Below are 20,275 nucleotides of genomic sequence, written 5' to 3'. Positions count from 1 at the left end.
TTGAGACATTACATGTAGGATTGTAACAAATGGGACACAGTAATACATATGATTGTGAACAGAATAACCATATGTGACTTCTGAAATTTTCCCGGCGTATTTGTTCTTCTAATAACTTCCGGGTATGCAGCCGGATCCCGTCGACATTCTGCCACGATATTTCGGCCCAGAGACGTCCGGCCATCATCAGGTGAGTACACAAGTGAGTAGTTGTGTACTCACCTGATGATGGCCGGACGTCTCTGGGCCGAAATATCGTGGCAGAATGTCGACGGGATCCGGCTGCATACCCGGAAGTTATTAGAAGAGAATAACCATATGTTAAACTTTGATATTCATGAAGTTTCATTCTTGAGCAGGGTTAACTGAAATTGTCCATATTTATTACATAATTGTGAATAAGTAAAATAGTAATTATCTGAATTTAATTATGTGTTTTAAGCATTTCACTATTTAACAGGTGTTCTTTTTCCATTCCTCCTTAAAATTTACCTTCTGACCAGTAATTTAATAAGTTCGCAGTCAGTTACTGAATCTTCCGTAGAACTTTTCGTATCAAGTAGGTGTAGTATTCAGTGTATTCTGTTCATAAACTAAACTAATTTCATTACTGCTGAATGTATTCATTATGTGCAGTCTATTGTTGCTGTAGTCTGTATTTCTATTTCCACCAAACAACAGCATCATATATCAGAAAAACACGCAAAAAAATCAATAGTAGCTAGGTCTATAATCTCTATCTTTTTCAGATAATTATTACATAAATAATGTATATTGATTTTTAGATGTTGTGTTTGTTTAATACTGAGCTATATGGTATAAGGTACAGCACTGTGCAGTAATTTAATTTTGGATGTGTACATTGTTCCAGCCAATTTTAAATGGACGGGACAGTGTCAGAAAAGTCTTGGAAACATTCAGAGAACGTGGTGGCAGCTTTGCAGAAATAGCTAACTGTTATTATGGGCCTGTCATTGAAAATTTTGATTGTGAAAAGAGTATTTATACTGCTGTAGAAGTGACAGCAGGCAACAGGTAAATATATGTAATTTTCCTCTCAGCAACATATTTTAATACTCATTCTAAGTGCTAAAGACTAGTCTAGTATTCAAATGCAGCGAGATCTTCAGCCTACAGAACACAGAGGAATGGAAGAATTCATGATAGCAACATGCCTGTAAATTTCAAACTTTGTGGCCTTAAAGCCAACAGGAAATACAAATATCCCTCACCATTGTCTCCCTTTACACATGTGAAGAGGGCTTTGATTGCAGTCATAATACTGCACATATTGCCTTCATTTTCTTATATGAAAATATGATCTTGTTTGATAAATACTCGTAGATTCGAAAGTTATCAAGGTAGTTTTAATATAAGCCACAAGTACATCAGCTAGGAGAGAAGTGGGGAAGTTCAATGGAAAAGGAACTAAAGAAGGTTGCAGATGAGTTTTTTTCTTCTTCTGCAGTGTTACTTCTGCAGGAGAACATTTAAACACCAAGATGCGAACAAATAGGTAGAACAGTTCCACATTTTGAACACTGGAAAATCCGGGATGCAATGTAACAATATTATGAAGAGGATACCTGTTACAATATAGCGAAGATGGTGCATCGCAGGTAGCCACAACAAAAATACTGTCACAAAATAAGATTTCGGCCAACAAGGCGCGCACACACACACACACACACACACACACACACACACACACACACATGCAAAAACAACTCCCACACACATGACCGCAGTCTCTGGCAGCTGAAACCACACTACAAGGAGCAGTGGATGATGGGAGAGGCATCTAGATGGGGTATGGGGGAGGGAGGGGTGATGACAGGGTAGGATGAGGCACAGTGAAGTGCTGCTGGGAAGCGTCCAGGGACAAGGTGGAGAGAGAGTAGCACCGACTCATTGGGATAATATATTAGACCTTTTGGTGACAAACAGACCCGAACTATTTGAAACAGTTAACGCAGTACAGGGATTCAGTGATCATAAAGCGGTTACAGCATTGTTGATTTCAGCTGTGAATAGAAATATTAAAAAAGGTAGAAAGATTTTTCTGTTTAGCAAAAGTGACATAAAGCAGATTTCAGAGTACTTGATGGCTCAACACAAAAGTTTTATCTCTAGTACAGATAGTGTTGAGGATCAGTGGACAAAGTTCAAAACCATCTTACAATATACATTAGATGAGTATGTGCCAAGCAAGATTGTAAGAGATGGAAAAGAGCCATTTAATAAGGCATTTAATACAGTTCCCCTCAGTCATTTAATGGACAAAGTAAGAGCATATGGACTATCAGACCAATTGTGTGATTGGATTGAAGAGTTCCTAGATAACATAACACAGCGTGTCATTCTCAGTGGAGAGAAGTCTTCCGAAGAAAGAGTGATTTCAGGTGTGCCGCAGGGGAGTGTCGTAGGGCCATTGCTATTCACAATATATATAAATGACCTTGTGGATAACATCGGAAGTTCACTGAGGCTTTTTGCGGATGATGCTTGCAGTATATTGAGAGGTTGTAACAATGGAAAATTGAACTGAAATGCAGGAGGATCTGCAATGAACTGACGCATGGTGCAGGGAATGGCAATTGAATCTCATTGTAGACAAGTGTAATGTGCTGTGAATACATAGAAAGAAAAATCCTTTATCATTTAGCTACAATATAGCAGGTCAGCAACTGGAAGGTTACAGTACACTTGTTCGCCCACTGCTTGAATACTGCTCAGCAGTGTGGGATCCGTACCAGACAGGGTTGATAGAAGAGATAGAGAAGATCCAATGGAGAGCAGTGCACTTCGTTACAGGATCATTTAGTAATCGCGAAAGCATTACGGAGATGATGGGTAAACTCCAGTGGAAGACTCTGCAAGAGAGATGCTCAGTAGTTCTGTACGAGCTTTGTTCAACTTTCGAGAACAGACTTTCACCGAGGAGTCAAGCAGTATATTGCTCCCTCCTACGTCTATCTCACGAAGAGACCATGAGGATAAAATCAGAGAAATTAGAGCCCACACAGAGGCATACTGACAATCTTTCTTTCCACAAACAATACGAGACTGGAATAGAAGGGAGAAGGTACCCTCCGCCACACACCATCAGGTGGCTTGCGGAGTATGGATGTAGATGTAGATTTAGACAGCTAGGTGCACGCAGGAGGTTAGACGGAGCAGGGTGAAGGGTTTGAGGGGGGGGGGGGGGGGGGGAGATAGCAGAAAAGGAGAGAAGTGAAAAGATTGGATGTGTTGGTGGAATAGAGAGCTGTATAGTGCTGGAAGGAAACAGGGAAGGGGCTAGATGTGTGAAGACAATGACTAAAGAATGTTGAGGCCAGGAGGCTTACAGGTATGTAGGATATATTGCAGGGAGAGTTCCCATATGCACAATTCAGAAAAGCTGGTGTTGGTGGGAATGATCCATATGGCACAGGCTGTGAGGAAGTCATTGAAATGAAGAACGTGTGGGCAAGCATGCTCACCAATAGGGTAGTCCGTTTGTTTCTTGGCCATTCATGTGAACAGACAACTTGTTGTCATGCCTACGTAGAATGCAGCACAGTGGTTGCAACTTTGCTTGTAGATCACATGACTGGTTTCACAGATAGCCCTGCCTTCGATGGGATGGGTGATGTTTATGACAGGACTGGAGTAGGTGGTGGTGGTAGTGGTAGGAGGACTTATGGCACAGGTCTTGGATTTAGATCTTCCCTGTTCCTATTCCAGCACCTGAGATGTATATATTTTCCCACATACGCGTTGCAAATGTTTTGACTTTTGACTGAAATGCCCAGTCAATGTGCTGCTGTTTTCACGTCAATTCTACCAACAGTGAGAGTTGTTTAGTTCTCGGGGTGTTGTAAAATTCCTGGATTTGTCTCGTCGCTGTGCAGCCTATGAAAAGGATTGCGGAAGACTCACAAATAAATTCCAGAGTACAGTGCAGGTTTAACACCAATATTTTTCCAGGACTCTGGTGTCCGAGCCTGGTGAACTTTACCGGTTACAACACATGTACCCAAAGTTGATATCAAACGACACAGAGTTCACAACAATCAACAAACGAGTGAGCCTACAATACATTTGCATGCAACCCTAGCAAAAAAAGGAGTGCTCCGAGGCGCCTGCGTGACGTCTATTTATACTTTTGTTAACAATTACAGACAATGAAAATTACAATTTTATTTAAAATCACAATTAAAAGTTAAACCGAATATGGGATACACATTGCTAAAAATTTACAATCACTGTGCTGAACAAGGTGAACCTACTTTCAACTTAGTTACGAGTTAATATAACATTTTCTGACTAATTACGTTACAGGTAACAATTACATTTCTAAATTTGTTTATAACAAATCAACTAGTGCCTGAATTTTAGTGCTAACATATATCGGAGATTCAATTAACATGCTTTATTTATATGTTCTATTTAATTTGCTGTAGTAATTTTATAATGATAGGTTTACTGGTACATCCTGACCATGTGCTATGTTTTGTTCGATTAGTTACAGTATTAACTTCACATTTATATCATGTTTTTCACATAAGAACAATGGTAATCAGCAAAGCATCATTTTTTAATTATATGTATACTGAAATAGTGGTTATTTTTGTATGTAATTTGGAAACAGGTCACTTTACAATTGGGCAATTAGGACTGGTGTTTATCTTTAATGTTCTCCAAGGGGTTCTGATCGGTAGCAATGAGATACAGACAGTAATATTTCACACCACACAGCTCTCTATTCCACCAAAGCACCCATCATTTTACTTCTCTCCTTTTCCGCTACCCCCTCCACCTCTCCCCTGCCCTCCATCTACCACCTGACTACATCTAGTTGCCCTACTGTCTCTCCCCTTCACCCCTGCATGCCCTCCAGCAGCACTTCACTGTCCCCCACCTCTACCATGCTATACCCCACCTCCCTGCCCCAGTCACCTGCTTATCCCACCCAGTTGCTTCTTTCATCATGGCACTGCTGCTGCTCTTAGTGTGGCTTCAGCTGCATGACTCTGTGATTGTGTGTGTGTGTGTGTGTGTGTGTGTGTGTGTGTGTGTGCGCGCGCGCGCATGCGTGCGTGTCTGTCATCTATGTTTGGCAAAGGCATTGTTGGTCGAAAGCTAATTTTGTGACAGTCTTTTTGCTGTGCCTATCTGTGACTCAGCATCTCCGCTATATGGTGAGTAGCAAGTTCTACATTTTGGTTGGCTACTGTTGCGGCTTCTAATATTTTTAATGCATTGATTTGTAAATAAATGTTTCAGATCAATATATTGTGAACTTTCAGTTCAGTTATTAAATTGTGTCATATTTTATTTTATTGATCTAAGAAATCACAATATTGTGCAATTTGTACATATGATATTGGAAAAGTCAGTTATACATTTTTACAAGTAATTTAGTATGCTACAAGAAAGTTGTAAAAGAAGGTTCTCAATTGAGCTGTGAGCCAGGAATGCACGTGCTTCTTTCACTGCTTCATCCGAGGCAAATCGACAGTCCCTTAATGCCTTTTTGAGTGGACCAAACAAGTGATAGTCAGAAGTGGCAAGATAGAGACTATATGGAGGATGATCCATTACTTAAAATTTGAGTTCCTGGAGTGTTTCAGCAGTGTGAGCAGCAGTATGAGGACGGGCATTGTCGTGCAGCAACACTACACATTTGACAGCAATCCTCGGCGTTTGCTTCGAATTGCAGGCTTTAGCCTGGCATTAAGCATCTCACTGTAATGGTACACTGTTTATTATTGTACCCCTTTCCTCATAATGTCCCAGTACCTTGTGCATCCCAAAAAACTATGAGCATCAGTTTTCTTGCAGACAGTTGGGTCTTGAACTTTTTCTGGCATGGCGAATTTGGATGTTTCCATTCCATACCCTGCTGTTCACTCTCTGGCTCGTAATGATGGATCCATGTTTCGTCAACAGTAATGATACTGTCTAGGAAGTTGTCCCCTTCATTATCACAGTGATCCAAATGTTTTTTTGCAGATTTCCAATTGTGTTTGTTTATGCATCTGTGTAAATTGTTTTGGGACTCATCTTGCACAAACTTTATGAAACCCAAGTCTGCTGTGGTGATTTCGTAGGCGGAGCCATGACTAATTTTCAGACAATGTGCCATTTCGTCAGTAGTAAATCGTGTTGTCTAAGAGAATCATTTCATTTGTGGCAGTAAATGGTCGTCCGGCTCCTTCATCATGCGTAACACTTATGCGACCATTTCGGAATTTTTCAATCCATTTGTAGACACTCTGTTGTGGCAAAACACTGTTCCCGTACTGTACCGAAAGTCTTCGATGAATTTTGGCCCCTGATATGCCTTCTGACCACAAAAAACGCATCATTGAACGTTGCTCTTCTTTGGTGCAAATAGACAGCGGAACATCCATGATAAGCAGCACAGCAGGGATAACTAAACTAACCTAGCAGCTGGAAAATTGCAAAGATATAACAACAAATAAACAAAACATGCATCATCAACATAAAACGACAGTACTACCATAATAAACAAAAATATATCTAAATTGTGGATAATAATTCACTTAACCCTTGTACTTTCACTAGTTGTTTGTTTTTACCATAAGATGAAATAATATGCAGTACAATGAAACATTATGAGAGCATACTGCAAGCAGTAACAGGAATAAATATACAAATGCAGTTACCTACATCGGGAAATCATAATCAGCACACAGTTATTCAGGCATGAGTAAACATTGTTGTGAAGTTAGTTACTATTTATAACTTTTCTTGAAAAAAAAGTACAATTGAATTTTTAAAAATTAATAAGGTATCACGAACGTAGTCAGGAAATGTACGTATATGACCGTAGTCTGTGATGCACTTGTCATGAATCAACGATTTGAACATGGTCATGAGGCAACAGGCTCTGCTGGCTGGTAGGCCATGAGCTTGCCCAGTCCCGAAGTGTATTACTTATTTGGTGAATGGAGCTCTGATTGAGAGACTGCGTAGTGGCCAATGTTGAGTGCATATAACAGTGAACTTCTGATGGTGACTGAATGGTGAGGGACTGGGTGGAATCCTATAAAGCTGCCCATTGGAAGAATACCTGGAAAGTGTGGTGGTAGCATGTGACTAGCAGAGGCAAGATAGTACTGGGAATAGCAGCACTGCAAATGGTGTGCATACTGCCACCTGGTACTGTGGCATTCGTTGGGATGTGATCTCCATGTTTGCATTCCTGGCATACTCGAAAGGCAGAAACCAGCAGTACATCACTGTATGTTTGGTGGTTGGGCTGTAGGTGCAGCATGCCTCTTTCCTGAGGAGGAGGTGACGGAGCTGTCTCTCTGTATGATGGGTGGCTGTGATGTAGGTGACAACTGGAGATACCACTGAAAGTGCTTGGCTTTTCTGTTCCTTAACTTTCATTGGGTAAATTATTGTACATCACATCCCAACAATAACAAACTTCTCTGATAACAAATTGTTCCATACTCAGTCACATATATGTCAGCCGACTGTCAAGTTTCATCGCTATGCATGTATTCTTTGTTCAATACATAGCTCTTGACAAATTACACATCTAAAATGTATGCAGACAATAGAGTCATAATAGGAAGTCCCCTGAAATATTGTCTGCACATCTTGTTTGGCCTCACATTGCAAATTATATGAACTTCCCTTTTTTTTTGCATCCTGAAGATAGCACTGGTGCAGGGTGAGTTTCACAAAAAAGTTGATTATATGTTTAATATGGAGTGAAAGTAAGTTGATGAATAATTTGCTGAGTACCCTTAGAACTTAATGTGTAGTTGACAGCGTCTTTCATGTAGAATTTACATGAGGATTCCACTTAAGATTTTTTTCATGCCATTTACCGAGAAACTTAACAATATGTGCTTTAGATTGCTTTTAGTTGTTTAGAAATATTATGGGAATTTCTTGTTTTGAAGAGGAGAGTCTGAATCTGATGGACTTATTTTTTGTACTTTTACCTCGTGATTGTTTTCATTGAACTATTCACTCAGTGGTGACATAAATGGCTTAACCTTTTGGCCATAGCCAGTTTTGTCAGTGCCTGTTACCAGAACACTTGCAACATCAGCAGATAGTGTAGTATAACCTGAGGTAAGTTCTGTCTTTCTGTCATCACCATATAGTCGAAACAATACAGAACCCAGGCTTGGTCTTACATGTATAGTATCTAATTGGCAATTTCTTAAAGAAATGCTTAGCACATTAGTGAATGTTAGTAATTTTTTCAATTTTTTGTGCTCAGTTTGACAGATATGATTCTAAACCCATAGTTTTGCATTACCATTCACACTGTTATCAGCAATCTTTCTTAGGGTAATGTGTGATCAATAACTTCAAAATAGAACTTTGCAGATGATGTGCAATGCCAGCACCCGAATATTGGTTACATTTTGGATGTTTATATGCAGAAAACACAGGTATTTCAAACTGTGTTTGATAAAATAGCTCATCCAGATATAATTCACTGTGAAAAACCATCTGTTAGATAATTTCAAATTTTGATGAGAAAGTACATCTGTATTCGCATTTATTGCAAAACTGAATTTTTCAGCTCCCTAGTGATTGTGCAGTGCATTCACCAAATTAATTTAAAGTAAATCTATAGAGGTCTCGTGCATGGTGGACAGAAAATATGTAATACAAAACAGTTAATATTGTTGTTGCCAATGGAGTTTTTATTTTTTAGTGTGTTTTATGACTGTGTTCACTTTGGTGCTTGAGGCTTTGTGGAGAAACATTGATGCTTTTAAGGCTTCTACATATGTTGGATTTGAAGTACTGGTTCTATGGCAGATTTTGTTTACAAAGTTCATCACTATACCAAAATATTATTGAAAAGTTTACCATTTTCTGTGGCTCTGACGTCATAAAATAATTGAAAACCAGTTTTAACGTTCTGTTTGTACATATTGCTTGTTATTACTTTCATTTTTACAACTTTCCAAATGGCTTTCATTTTATTGTTGTATTATTTTTATTAAATTATCATTATATAATTTCTTTGCTTGTTGAATTACTCTTTTTAGGCTACAGAATAGTACTTACACATTTCATGTTGAAGTGTTTCAGGTTGGTTTGGCCTGTGTGATGGTTTGTTATACTTCACCCCATGCACCAGACACTTAAATAAGTTGCCACCTGAACACTCCTTTTACATACAATGAATGTTGCTTACTTATTGTTCGGTTGATGTTTAATATTATTACTTAGGGTCGAGCAAGTCTATGTCCTGAATTCGTGTGCCTTCTTCCTCCAACTTGGTTCATACTTCGCCTTCTTACAGGCTGCAAATAAAGGAGTTGAAAATTAACTTCTCGTTCTCATTCACTCCACCACATAAATAAGAATTTAGATTCAATTTACCTTCTTATATTATTCTTAAAATTACAACTCAACTCAGTACATGGCAAATGAGGACAGCTACCATCTTGTATACTGCCTATCTGTACTATGTACATGACAGATCTAATATGAACTTGATAATTAACAATTAAAATACATTTATTATCTTTGACATTTCACATTCTTAGATTTCATGGAGCTCTTTCTTATGCACTGGCCACTCCATAGAATTCCTATCTACACCTCAGCAGGTAGGGTCGTCTGACTGCTACCCACTTCCATACAGTCTCCAATTGGTAGCTCTGGTATCAGCACCTACAATTTAAAACACCTCCAAACAGTGGGGTGCTCCCCACTTATACACTGCTCTCTGTCACAAACATCTTTTTTCTGACATGTATTTAAGGACATTACACCTAACTGGTAGAAGCCGACCTCAGGGAAGACCAGTTTTGGTTCCGTAGAAATGTTGGAACACGGGAGACAGTACTGACCCTGCGACTTAGAAAATAGATTAAGGAAAGGCGAACCTACGTTTCTAGCATTTGTAGACTTAGAGAAAGCTTTTGACAATGTTGACTGGAATACTCTCTTTCAAATTCTGAAGGTGGCAGGGGTAAAATACAGGGAGCAAAAGGCTATTTACAATTTATATGCGATTTCAGTCTTTCTGAGCATATTCCGCTGATGAATTCTTCTCAGGTTATCAGCCGAGTGGTGGCGTCACCTTGTCGGAACATTTCAATAAGTTTCATACCCATCATTTCCTGGCGAAGTCAATTTACAATTGGTACAGAAACCAGATGGCAGTTATAAGAGTCGAGGGGCATGAAAGGAAAGCAGTGGTTGGGGAAGAGAGTGAGACAGTGCTGTAGCCGATGTTATTCAATCTATATATTGAGCAAGCAGTAAATGAAACAGAAGAAAAATTCGGAGTAGGATTTAAAATCCATGGAGAAGAAATAAAAACTTTGAGGTTTGTCGATGACAGTGTAATTCTGTCAGAGACAGCAAAGGATCTGGAAGAGCAGCTGAACGGAATGGACAGTGTGATGAAAGGAGGATATAAGATGAACATCAACAAAAGCAAAATGTGGATAATGGATTGTAGTCGAATTAAATCGGGTGATGCTGAGGGAATTTGAGTAGGAAATGAGATGTTTAAAGTATTACATGATTTTTTTTCCTATTTGGGGAGCAAAATAACTGATGATGGTCGAAGTAGAGAGGATAAAAATGTAGACTGGCAATGGCAGGGAACGCGTTTGTGAAGAAGAGAAATTTGTTAACATTTAGTATAGATTTAGGTGTCAGGAAGTCGTTTCTGAAAGTATTTGTATGGAGTGTAGCCATGTATGGGAGTGAAACGGAGACGATAACTAGTTTGGACAAGAAGAGAATAGAAGCTTTCGAAATGTGGTGCTACAGAAGAATGTTGAAGAGTAGATGGGTAGATTACATAACTAATGAGGAGGTATTGAATAGAATTGGGGAGAAGAGAAATCCGTGGCTTAACTTGACTAGAAGAAGGGATTGCTTGGTAGGACAGATTCTGAGGCATCAAGGGACCACCAATTTAGTATTGGAGGGCAGCATGGAGGATAAAACTCGTAGAGGGAGACCAGGAGATGAATACACTAAACAGATTCAGAAGGATGTATGTTGCAGTAGGTACTGGGAGATGAAGAAGCTTGCACAGGATAGAGTAGCATGGAGAGCTGCATCAAACCAGTCTCTGGTCTGAAAACCATAACAACCACCTCCCATTCAAGGAATATAATGTATCATTACATTGTAGTTCTTTGGATAGCAGGTGTTTTTTTTTTTCTGGAAATTTTTGTCCCATTTGTCACCCAAGAATTAGTGCATTTGGTTTCAATTCTCCCTGGCTTCCATAAAAATCTAATATTGGAGTTGTGAACAAATGTTTTTTGAAAGGAATTAAATATAATGTTAACATAATTTTTATCATATACCCCTGTCAAGTTGTCAGCACTTAAAAGTTAATTAAAAAGCAATAAATTTTTGTCATTTATTGCATTTGGATTGGCGTTTTTATAGAGCATTGTTTTTTGTAGTTCAGATTCGCTGTTATTGTCTACTCTTTAAAACCACTATGACTTGTGTTAATGATTCTAACTAATTAGCATAGTTTATCAGTACTTATAAAAAATCTTACCGAGAGCCATCTTTGAATTTTCAATGATCCAAATTGGAGTTTTAACACTTGCAGTCAAGTTGAATGAATTGTTCTGTTTAACAACTACTCTTTGCTTTTCTGATATTTAAGAAAATCAGTATTACAATCTCTAAATATTAGTTATGTTTCATTGTGTGCATGAAGTTTACTTAGCAGTATTTCGAAGGCGTGATTGAAAGCCTCGAGATTCCCAATAAAAAATCTGTACACATTAAATATTCTTTCTTTTGCTTGCATCGTAATCCCGTGTTTCGCAGGCTTGGCATTGTTAGAATCGGATTTGGTGAGGTTAATGTTAAGGGATGGCTGGATGCCCTTCCTGCCACCACCTCAAACCCCCCCCTCCCCCACTGCCCAGGATGGAATTAGTGTACCCCAGCTGTCTGCGTCTACTGTAATCCATGGGATAGTGCGACCGTGTTCAGATGTCTGTGAGTCGTCTAACTGAGGCGGGACATGGGGACCAGTCCAGTGTTCACCTATTGGGATGTGAAAAACCGCCTAAAAACCACACCCAGGCTGGCCAGCACACCAGCCCTCATCGTTAATCTGCCGGGTGGATTCGATCCAGGACCAGCGCGCCTATCCGAGTCCAGGAAGCAGCTCATCAGCACTCTCGGCTAACCTGACGGGTACACACGTTAAATATCAGTGTGTTGAAATTGGTTAAGACAAAGAAAATGTGAATTTTTCTATTAGTATACTATTGTACTTTGTGAGGCATTCATGTGCTTTTTAAAACATAAAATACGAGAAAGACAACCATTCACCTATAGCGGGTTGATGTGTGGGGAGATCAGCATTTATAGTAGCTTTCGAGCACAAGCTCTTTTTCTCGCAGTAGTATACACGTTTACACACACAACCACACAGACAACCAAACGGTCTCTCCTGCGGTCACAGCAAGACTCACATTCATTTTAACATAGATAGCTGTACTGCCTCCTCTATTTTCAGCAGGAATAACTATCTATGATATGTTCTCCTATCAATTACTTGTAAAACTTTTGATTAATTTAGCCAGTGTTCAATGGGACAGAGAATATCTGACATCTAATTTTAAATTAGTTTTCATGACTATTTCTATTTCTGATGAGTTTTTTAAACATTGACTATACATTATGGTGTAATAGGTAAAGAGGTTTTACTCTCTATTTATCGTTGTGGCAGATGGCTTTATTTTGTGCTTTAGACTTCAGATGAAGTTATTTTTTATAGAGAGTTGCAAAGTTCTCTTCCAGTTTAGTGGTATGAAATATACTCTCTGAACCTACTGACTTCTTAGTGGGCTGCTAGCTATTGTCCATGCTCACGGAAAATCCTGACTGTAGGGTAGAGGCTTGCACTTTCTTGTGGAATTTCTAATGACATCTTCCAATGATGATGATCCAGAGTGCAGTTGCATTTTTCTTACAGCTTTATCTCAATCATCTTTTGATAAAGACCTTGGCTGAGTTGCTTTTTTGATGATGTTGGATGATGCTGCTGGTAGCATTACTAGTCTAACTCTTTGCAGTTTTTCTGTTTTTTCTGTGCATGATGAAGATGTGTGATCCTTCTTTATGGCTCCTGTCTTTTCTTTTGTTGCTGCTGAATTTCCAGGGTGAAAAGAAGAGTAAAACAGATTCAGCAAATGATACCAAAAAAGTATCAAGTGTGCTTTGAATGGGTGTCCAACTCCTCTGCTGGTTCATTGAATAATGGAAATGGTGAAAGTGGAAGTGTTTATTTGAACTTAAGCATGAACATCAGTGATTCAGAAATCTTCATCACCGTTGTGGATGGGCAACCCTAAACTATTTCGTAAATTAAACCCAATGCGTTCAAGTCTCATGAGTCAAGAAACATATACCACATAATTCATCTACCTTTTGTTCGCTTAGGGAATTGCTGCTCCCATCCACATTCAACTCAAAAGCAAGAGGTTTTAGACAATCAGCTAAACTATACAAAATTGCTATAAATATTGGCACACACATGAGTGAGGTCTGCTCGAATGTCACCACTTGTTTAAGTCATGCTGTCAACCACAGGGTCTTGCTACATAACTCACCAGTGGTGTGAGACGTAGTGTGGGACAGTTTTGACTGTGTCATCAATGATCTACTGAAGGTTTTGTGCATCCCATATCTATCACAGTTCAGTCAGTTTGTTGTTGGAGTCAGACAGAGATGTAATATAATTATATGTAATGTTAAAGTCATCTCTCTCCAGTTTTCTAACTTTAATCTATGAGTATGTTGAATGCCTAGTAATGTAGCTATTATTTTCTTTATTTCAAAGAAACTATTATTTGTTTTCCTGTTGTTGGCAGGTTATTCCATCATATAGTTGAGTCTGACAAAGTCGGAACTCAAATATTGAAAGAAATGAATCGTCAGAAACTTCCAGGAGAAGTTACCTTTATGCCCCTGAATAGGTTGCATGTACGGGATCAAGAGTACCCAGAAACAAATGTTAGTACACTGTTTTTATTTTGTTTACTGTCAACTTGCCTGTGTTAAATTTTAATACTTTATCTAATGTTTTTGAATTGATATACTTTTTTGATATACCCTAAAGTGCGGTCTCTTTTAAGTTGAAATTTACTGTTTTAATGAAATTTTGTCCAAGAAAATTAAATATTTAAATTTTACAATATTTTAGTGATTGGCCATTTTCTACATCTGTATGTACTTCAGTTTATGTGCCCTCTCTTTTCTCTTTTTTTTTTCCCCAGTTTGCACTGAAGTTTCAAATGTGTTATAACTACTTTACTTTGTTTTTGTTATGTAGGATGCAATTGCAATGGTTACAAAATTGAACTATGAAAATAGATATGACAAGGCATTAAAATATATATTTGGGAAGACACTGATTTGCAGAAACCTTGAGGTTGCCACAAACTTAGCAAGGACAAGTCAACTTGACTGTGTCACATTGGAAGGTGATCAGGTAAGTAGCCATTTAAACTACCTTTTCTGGTATTTTGTGTTAAAGATGTAGCATCACTTTTTATCGGTATATAGCGTTATCTCCAGTATTGAGATTGTGTTGTATTTTTGTTTGTTCTCTCCAGGTGTCATCCAAAGGGTCACTGACTGGAGGTTACTTCAATACTTCTCGTTCTCGTTTAGAGATTCAGAAGACGCGAAGTGAACTGAGTGTACAGATTCGTGATGCAGAGGCGGAGCTAGGAAAGCTTCGAGCAGAACTGCGTGAAATAGAAGATAAAATAAATCGAATCGTATCAGATATGCAGAAGACTGAAACGAAGAATAGTAAAGCCAAGTTAGTTTTTTATTTACAAAAGTACTTTAAAATGATTCTGTATTTTTTCCCACATGGTTGAGAAAATAACAATCTTTTTTATGTCAACGTAGATATGGGTATCACATATTGAATAGGTTATTAGACAATACAAAAGAGTTACTGAATAAACATTCTGCTTAAAATTGCTATTAATGTACTCCAAATACAAAACAGTATCTCAAGAATAATCTGAAGAAGATTGTACTGGTTTGTTCCCACTTTCCAATGTGCACTCCCTACATCACAATTTCTTCCTTATTATTGAATACACTTTTAAATTAAATTATACTTGGTCGGCACTGAGATAATACAATAACTGGTGCAACTTGTTGCAGTGAAGGATGTATGATGTGATGCTTATCAATGTGACACCTGTGTTCCTACCGGGATGGTGCAATATGGTACGCGTTGCTGCATATGACAAGCATCAAGGCAGCGCGAGTTGAGTGTATGTGTGTGTGTGTGTGTGTGTGTGTGTGTGTGTGTGTGTTTTGTCTGTTTTCGATGAAGGCCTTGTTGGCTGAAAGCTCCTGACAGTCTTTTTGCCGTGTTTTATTATTTTTAATTGTACCTGAAGTTTTATAATTCTGTAATGTTTATTTCATCCATCAACACTTGTTTCATAACATTTTCATACAAGCGCTAAAGACCTCGCTCTCATGTGCCCACATCACATCAATCACATCTACTTCCTCTTCCCTTTCAAAAATATTGTCATTCTTTCCTTTGTGCAAACCATCTATATATGCTTTCCACCTTTTAGCCTGCCCTTTTAGGCTTAGCACTGTCTTTCCATCTGAGCACTAAGTATTCATTCAGCTGCTTCTTTCTTTCTATAACCAGCATCTATCCCTCCTATTATCATGCATTCTTTGCATTTGTCTTCTAGCTGTTCCTTGTTCTGTCAGTGAAACTTTTCATATTCTCAATTCCATTTGGCCTGCTTCATTTGCTATATTTTTGTATTTTCTCATTTCATCAATGAAATTGAATACCTCATATTGTGCAAGGATTTCTACTGTACCTTGTCTTTTTACCTAGCAGTTCCCCTGCTACTTGCAGAGTTTTGCCTATCAAAGCTATCTATGCCCTTCTGTTGTATTCTTTTCCCCTATCTCAGTCAGTCATTGCCTAATGCTCCTATTTAAACAGTCAACAACTTTTTCAGGTCCTAAGACCTTAATTTTTTTCTTTCTTCATTTTTTTGTATTTTAATCTGCAGCCTCAAACCTTGCAGCATTTCTAAGTCTATTCCATATATACAACCTTCTTTTGGGATTCTTAAACTCAGTGTTTTCAGATTCAGTAGTGCCTGTGCAAAATCTGGGACATCTTCCACTTTCATTCCTTTCCTGGCCTGAGTTCCACTGTTATTTTTTCTTCTCTTCCTTTTCTTACTAGCAAGTTTCAGTCCCCCATCACAATTAAATCTTTGCATCCCCTAACAAAGTAGCTAGAATGATTGCAGGTACTAGTAGATGGGAACAATGGCAGGAGGGTGTCCACAATGAGGAAATCAAAGAAAACCTGGGAATGAACTCTATAGATGTAGCAGTCAGGGCTATCAGGCTTAGATGGTGGGGTCATGTTACACGCATGGGAGAAGCAAGGTTACCCAAGAGACTCATGGGTTCAGCAGTAGAGGGTAGGAGGAGTCAGGGCAAACCAAGGAGAATGTACCTGGATTCAGTTAAGAATGATTTTGAAGTAATAGGTTTAACATCAGAAGAGGCACCAATGTTAGCACTGAATAGGGGATCATGGAGGAATTTTATAAGGGGGGCTAGGGAACACTGAAAGGCATAATCAGTCTTAAATCATGATGATGATGACTAACAAACTGAGTTATTTTTTTCACCTCATCATATATTTTGCCCACTCTTTTCATCGTCAGAAGAGCTGTTAAGCACATGCTCTTGTACTATTGAGTTGGATGTTGTGTCTGTCTTGGCTATAGTGATATGTTCATTGTGCTGTTGATTGTAGCCACCCGCATTCCAATTTTATTATTTATTATGAAACCTACATCTGCACTACATGTATTTGATATTGTACTGATAACCATATACTCACCTGACCAGAAATGCTTTTCTTCCTGCCATTAATTAAAGGATCCAACGTTTCATACTCCCATTTGAGAACTGCTAGATTTGTTTTTTTCTAATGGCATCATAATGCTGAGGGCTCCCTGGTGGTAAGTTCCTATGGGACCAAACTGCTGAGGTCATCGGTCCCTAGGCTTACACACTACTTAATCTAACTTAACACTAAAGACAATATACACACCCGTGCCTGAGGGAAGACTCAAACCTCCGATGGGAGGAGCCGCGTGAACCATGGCAATGCACCGCATACCGTGTGGCTACCCCGGACAGCAAGAGCTCCCTGCCAGAAGATCCAAGTGGGGGACTGCATTACCCAAAAGGATGCCATTGTCATTAAACTATACATTCAGAAATGGTTTCATGAAACATATTAGCTGTTGTTTCCCTGTCAGTTTGGTTCTCCACAATACCAATAAAGCAAGGCCATGTTGCAAAATGTAACAAGGCCAAATCAGTCACTCATCTAGAATGTTGCCCTGAAACTATTGAAAATACTTCTACTCCTCTCGAGGAGCCATATGATAGTCTTGTCTTTCCACAGACACTCCTCCATTGTGATCGGAACTATGGTACAGCTGTCTGTATCATTAAGGCATGCAAGGCTCCCTACTGCTGCAGTTTGTGGTTCATAACAGCTTAATATGTTATATTCTTAAAGAACATAAAGTAAGATAAAAAATACAGATAGAACTGCAGTATCATTGGAGTCTACAGCTTCTTAAATAGCCATTAAAATTTTTAAATACAGTGTTGTTATGAGCACACTTTTTTCATTTTTTTTTTTTTTTTACAGAGACATATTTGACAAAGTTAAAGCAGATATTCGGTTGATGAAAGAAGAAGTTGCTGGAATTGAAAGGTATCATGGCCCTAAGGTTAGATCCCTTGACCAATATGCCTCTAGCTTGGAAGCCATGAGAACAACGAAGGAGGGTTTGGAAGCAGAACTCCATCAGGTATTGATTTCGCGAGGAACTTGTCCTAGTATCTTTGTGTGTGTACTCTCCTGTTTTAAATATTGTTTATTTTTAATTTTCTTTATCATATATTTGTGACAAACATTATATAGAAAGTCCAGGATAGAAAAACATCAACAGGATGAAAAGGATGGATTGCTACTCACCACATAGAGGAAGTGTGAAATCTTAAGACAGGCCCAGTGAAAAGACTGATAAACTGCTGTGCTGCCTGTGAGGGCATGTGCGAATGTGGTGAGAACAGGATAGGACTGCTAGGTGCAGAGTATGGAGGCTGTACTGGGGACAGGAGGAGTAGAGAAGGGAAGAAGATTGTAAATGCTTTGGCATAATTGAAGGTATACTGTACTGCTTGAATCAGAGCAGGGAATGGGATAGGTGGGTAAATGACTGTGGCATTATTGAAAGAAAGGTTTTTTTGTTGGGAGAGTTCCCACCTGCACAATTCAGTGACCACTTCGCAGCCTGTGCCATCTGGATCCTAACATCAGCTCTTCTGGAATGCACAGGTGGGAATTCTCCCATCAACAAGCCCTTTGTTTCCGTAACCCGTGAGTCCCCTGTACCGTTCCCTGCTGTGATTCCAGCACTACACATGCCTTCTATTGCACCAAAGAACGTTTAGTCTTTTCCCGTTCTCTGCTCCCCCTGCTCCAAGTACAGCCTCCCAACTAGCAGCCCTATTCTGTCCCCACCACATCTCTGCACATCCTTACAGGCAGCACATCATCTTCACCCAACCCTATCATGCAGTACTTCCCTCTCCCCACCCCACACCTCTTCCTTACCCCTACTACCCACCTCAGATTGTTATTCAAGTGTGATGCAGTCGCAGTCAGTCCACTGTGGCCATATTTCTGTTCATTGTGCTTGAGTTGATGTGTCAGTTTTTTCTATTTCCGAAGAGGGACTTTTTTGTTCGAAAGCTTAAATGTTTTAACGGTATTTTCATTGTACCTTTCTGTGACTCAGTTCCTCTTCATGGTGCAGCAAGCATATAAAACACTGACCATCCCTTACGCAACTGCACACTGCACTGTTGTTGCTCAGCCATCAACAGAAAGGCCTTTCCATAATCAACAATGGGAGAGGGAATAGTCCAGCTCACACATAATCAACTGTGCTTCCTTCAACAGCTGGGGAAGGAGATATAGTTCAGCTGGGTACCAGGGCACATGGGAATTCAATGAAGTGAACAAGCAGACCACATTCTCAAGTAGACCTGAAGGAAACATGCTGTTACACAATGTGCTATTCTCCTGCAGGCTGTCATTTCGTTGATGAATCATAGCTCTGTGTGTTTACCAGAAGAGGAGTGACTGCAATGACGAACAGTAAACTCCATTTGGTGAAGCCAACTACTCGGTTGTGGTATTCCTTTTGTTGGTCACTTCAGTTGGATGAAGTGGTCCTGACCCACCTCCAAATTAGGGGCTTGAAATGTGGTGTCCAACTCGTTCAAGCAGTGGCCATCATATCAAATATGATATACTTTCAGTTCACTTACAACATATGCCTTTTACAGAACACGTGACAAGTGTGGTGTGGTGACTTATTGACTAAAATATAATATAAAATTACAAGAAGAAAGAATAGCTGGCCAGTACTTCACTTCAAAAGATGAAATTCCCAGTACTATCCATAGCCCATTTAAAAGTAGGAAGAACAAATTGTTCCTAGTATTCGGAATGTTAGTTTCTCCCTCAGTGAGGTAAGAAGAATGGATTGGGAAACATTTCAAAGGAGAACTAGTTCACTCAGATTTCATATTGAGAAGAACCAACCTGTTGTAAAGATATCTTTCATCAATGGATATAAGACATGTGTAATTCAATAATCAAATTCAAAGTAAATGTTTGCTCTGTATGATCAGTTATTTTCACTTGATTAATAATATAATAGTTTTGAGCTGTTCTAAAATATTTGGCTTTACAGTAAGTAAGGGCATTTTTACTTCCACATAAAATTTTCTCTTTTTTCATACGTACATACTTTGATAAGTTATGAAGACTGATCCTAAATATTTTCTGTTCTCAGGAATTGATGTCTCAATTGTCTGTACAAGACCAGTTGGAAGTTGACCAACTGAATGATGACATTCGTCGCCTCACACAAGAAAACAAGGAAGCATTTAGTACTCGTATGAGACTTGAAGCAGAAAAGAATAAACTGGAAAATTTGTTAACTAATAATCTCAACCGTCGTCATGATGAACTTGTACAAGTATGTGCAGTTAATTTATTATGAAATGAATATCAAATTCTGCACTTGCATATTATAAGGCTAAAAGTCTTACCAAACAGTCTGACAAAAAAGTGTAGCAGGTTTTAGGGAAGGAAGAAATG

The 20,275-nt window shown here is 38.9% G+C and overlaps 1 protein-coding gene across 1 annotated transcript in view; it reads left to right on the top strand.

Moving 5' to 3' along the window:
- Positions 1–20,275, top strand: part of LOC126352916 (structural maintenance of chromosomes protein 3) — a 172,834-nt gene that overhangs the window by 108,409 nt on the left and 44,150 nt on the right. The window contains exons 14-19 of the mRNA XM_050002723.1: positions 872–1,035; positions 13,872–14,013; positions 14,333–14,491; positions 14,616–14,827; positions 17,747–17,909; positions 19,968–20,153. Coding sequence (XP_049858680.1) covers positions 872–1,035; positions 13,872–14,013; positions 14,333–14,491; positions 14,616–14,827; positions 17,747–17,909; positions 19,968–20,153 — 1,026 coding nt within the window. The remainder of the gene's footprint in view (positions 1–871; positions 1,036–13,871; positions 14,014–14,332; positions 14,492–14,615; positions 14,828–17,746; positions 17,910–19,967; positions 20,154–20,275) is intronic.

This window comes from Schistocerca gregaria, chromosome 1 (assembly GCF_023897955.1).
Source record: "Schistocerca gregaria isolate iqSchGreg1 chromosome 1, iqSchGreg1.2, whole genome shotgun sequence".
Taxonomy (NCBI): Eukaryota; Metazoa; Arthropoda; class Insecta; order Orthoptera; family Acrididae; genus Schistocerca; species Schistocerca gregaria.
The sequence above is the reverse complement of the archived record's forward strand: the minus strand, read 5'-3'. Positions and strand labels throughout refer to the sequence as shown.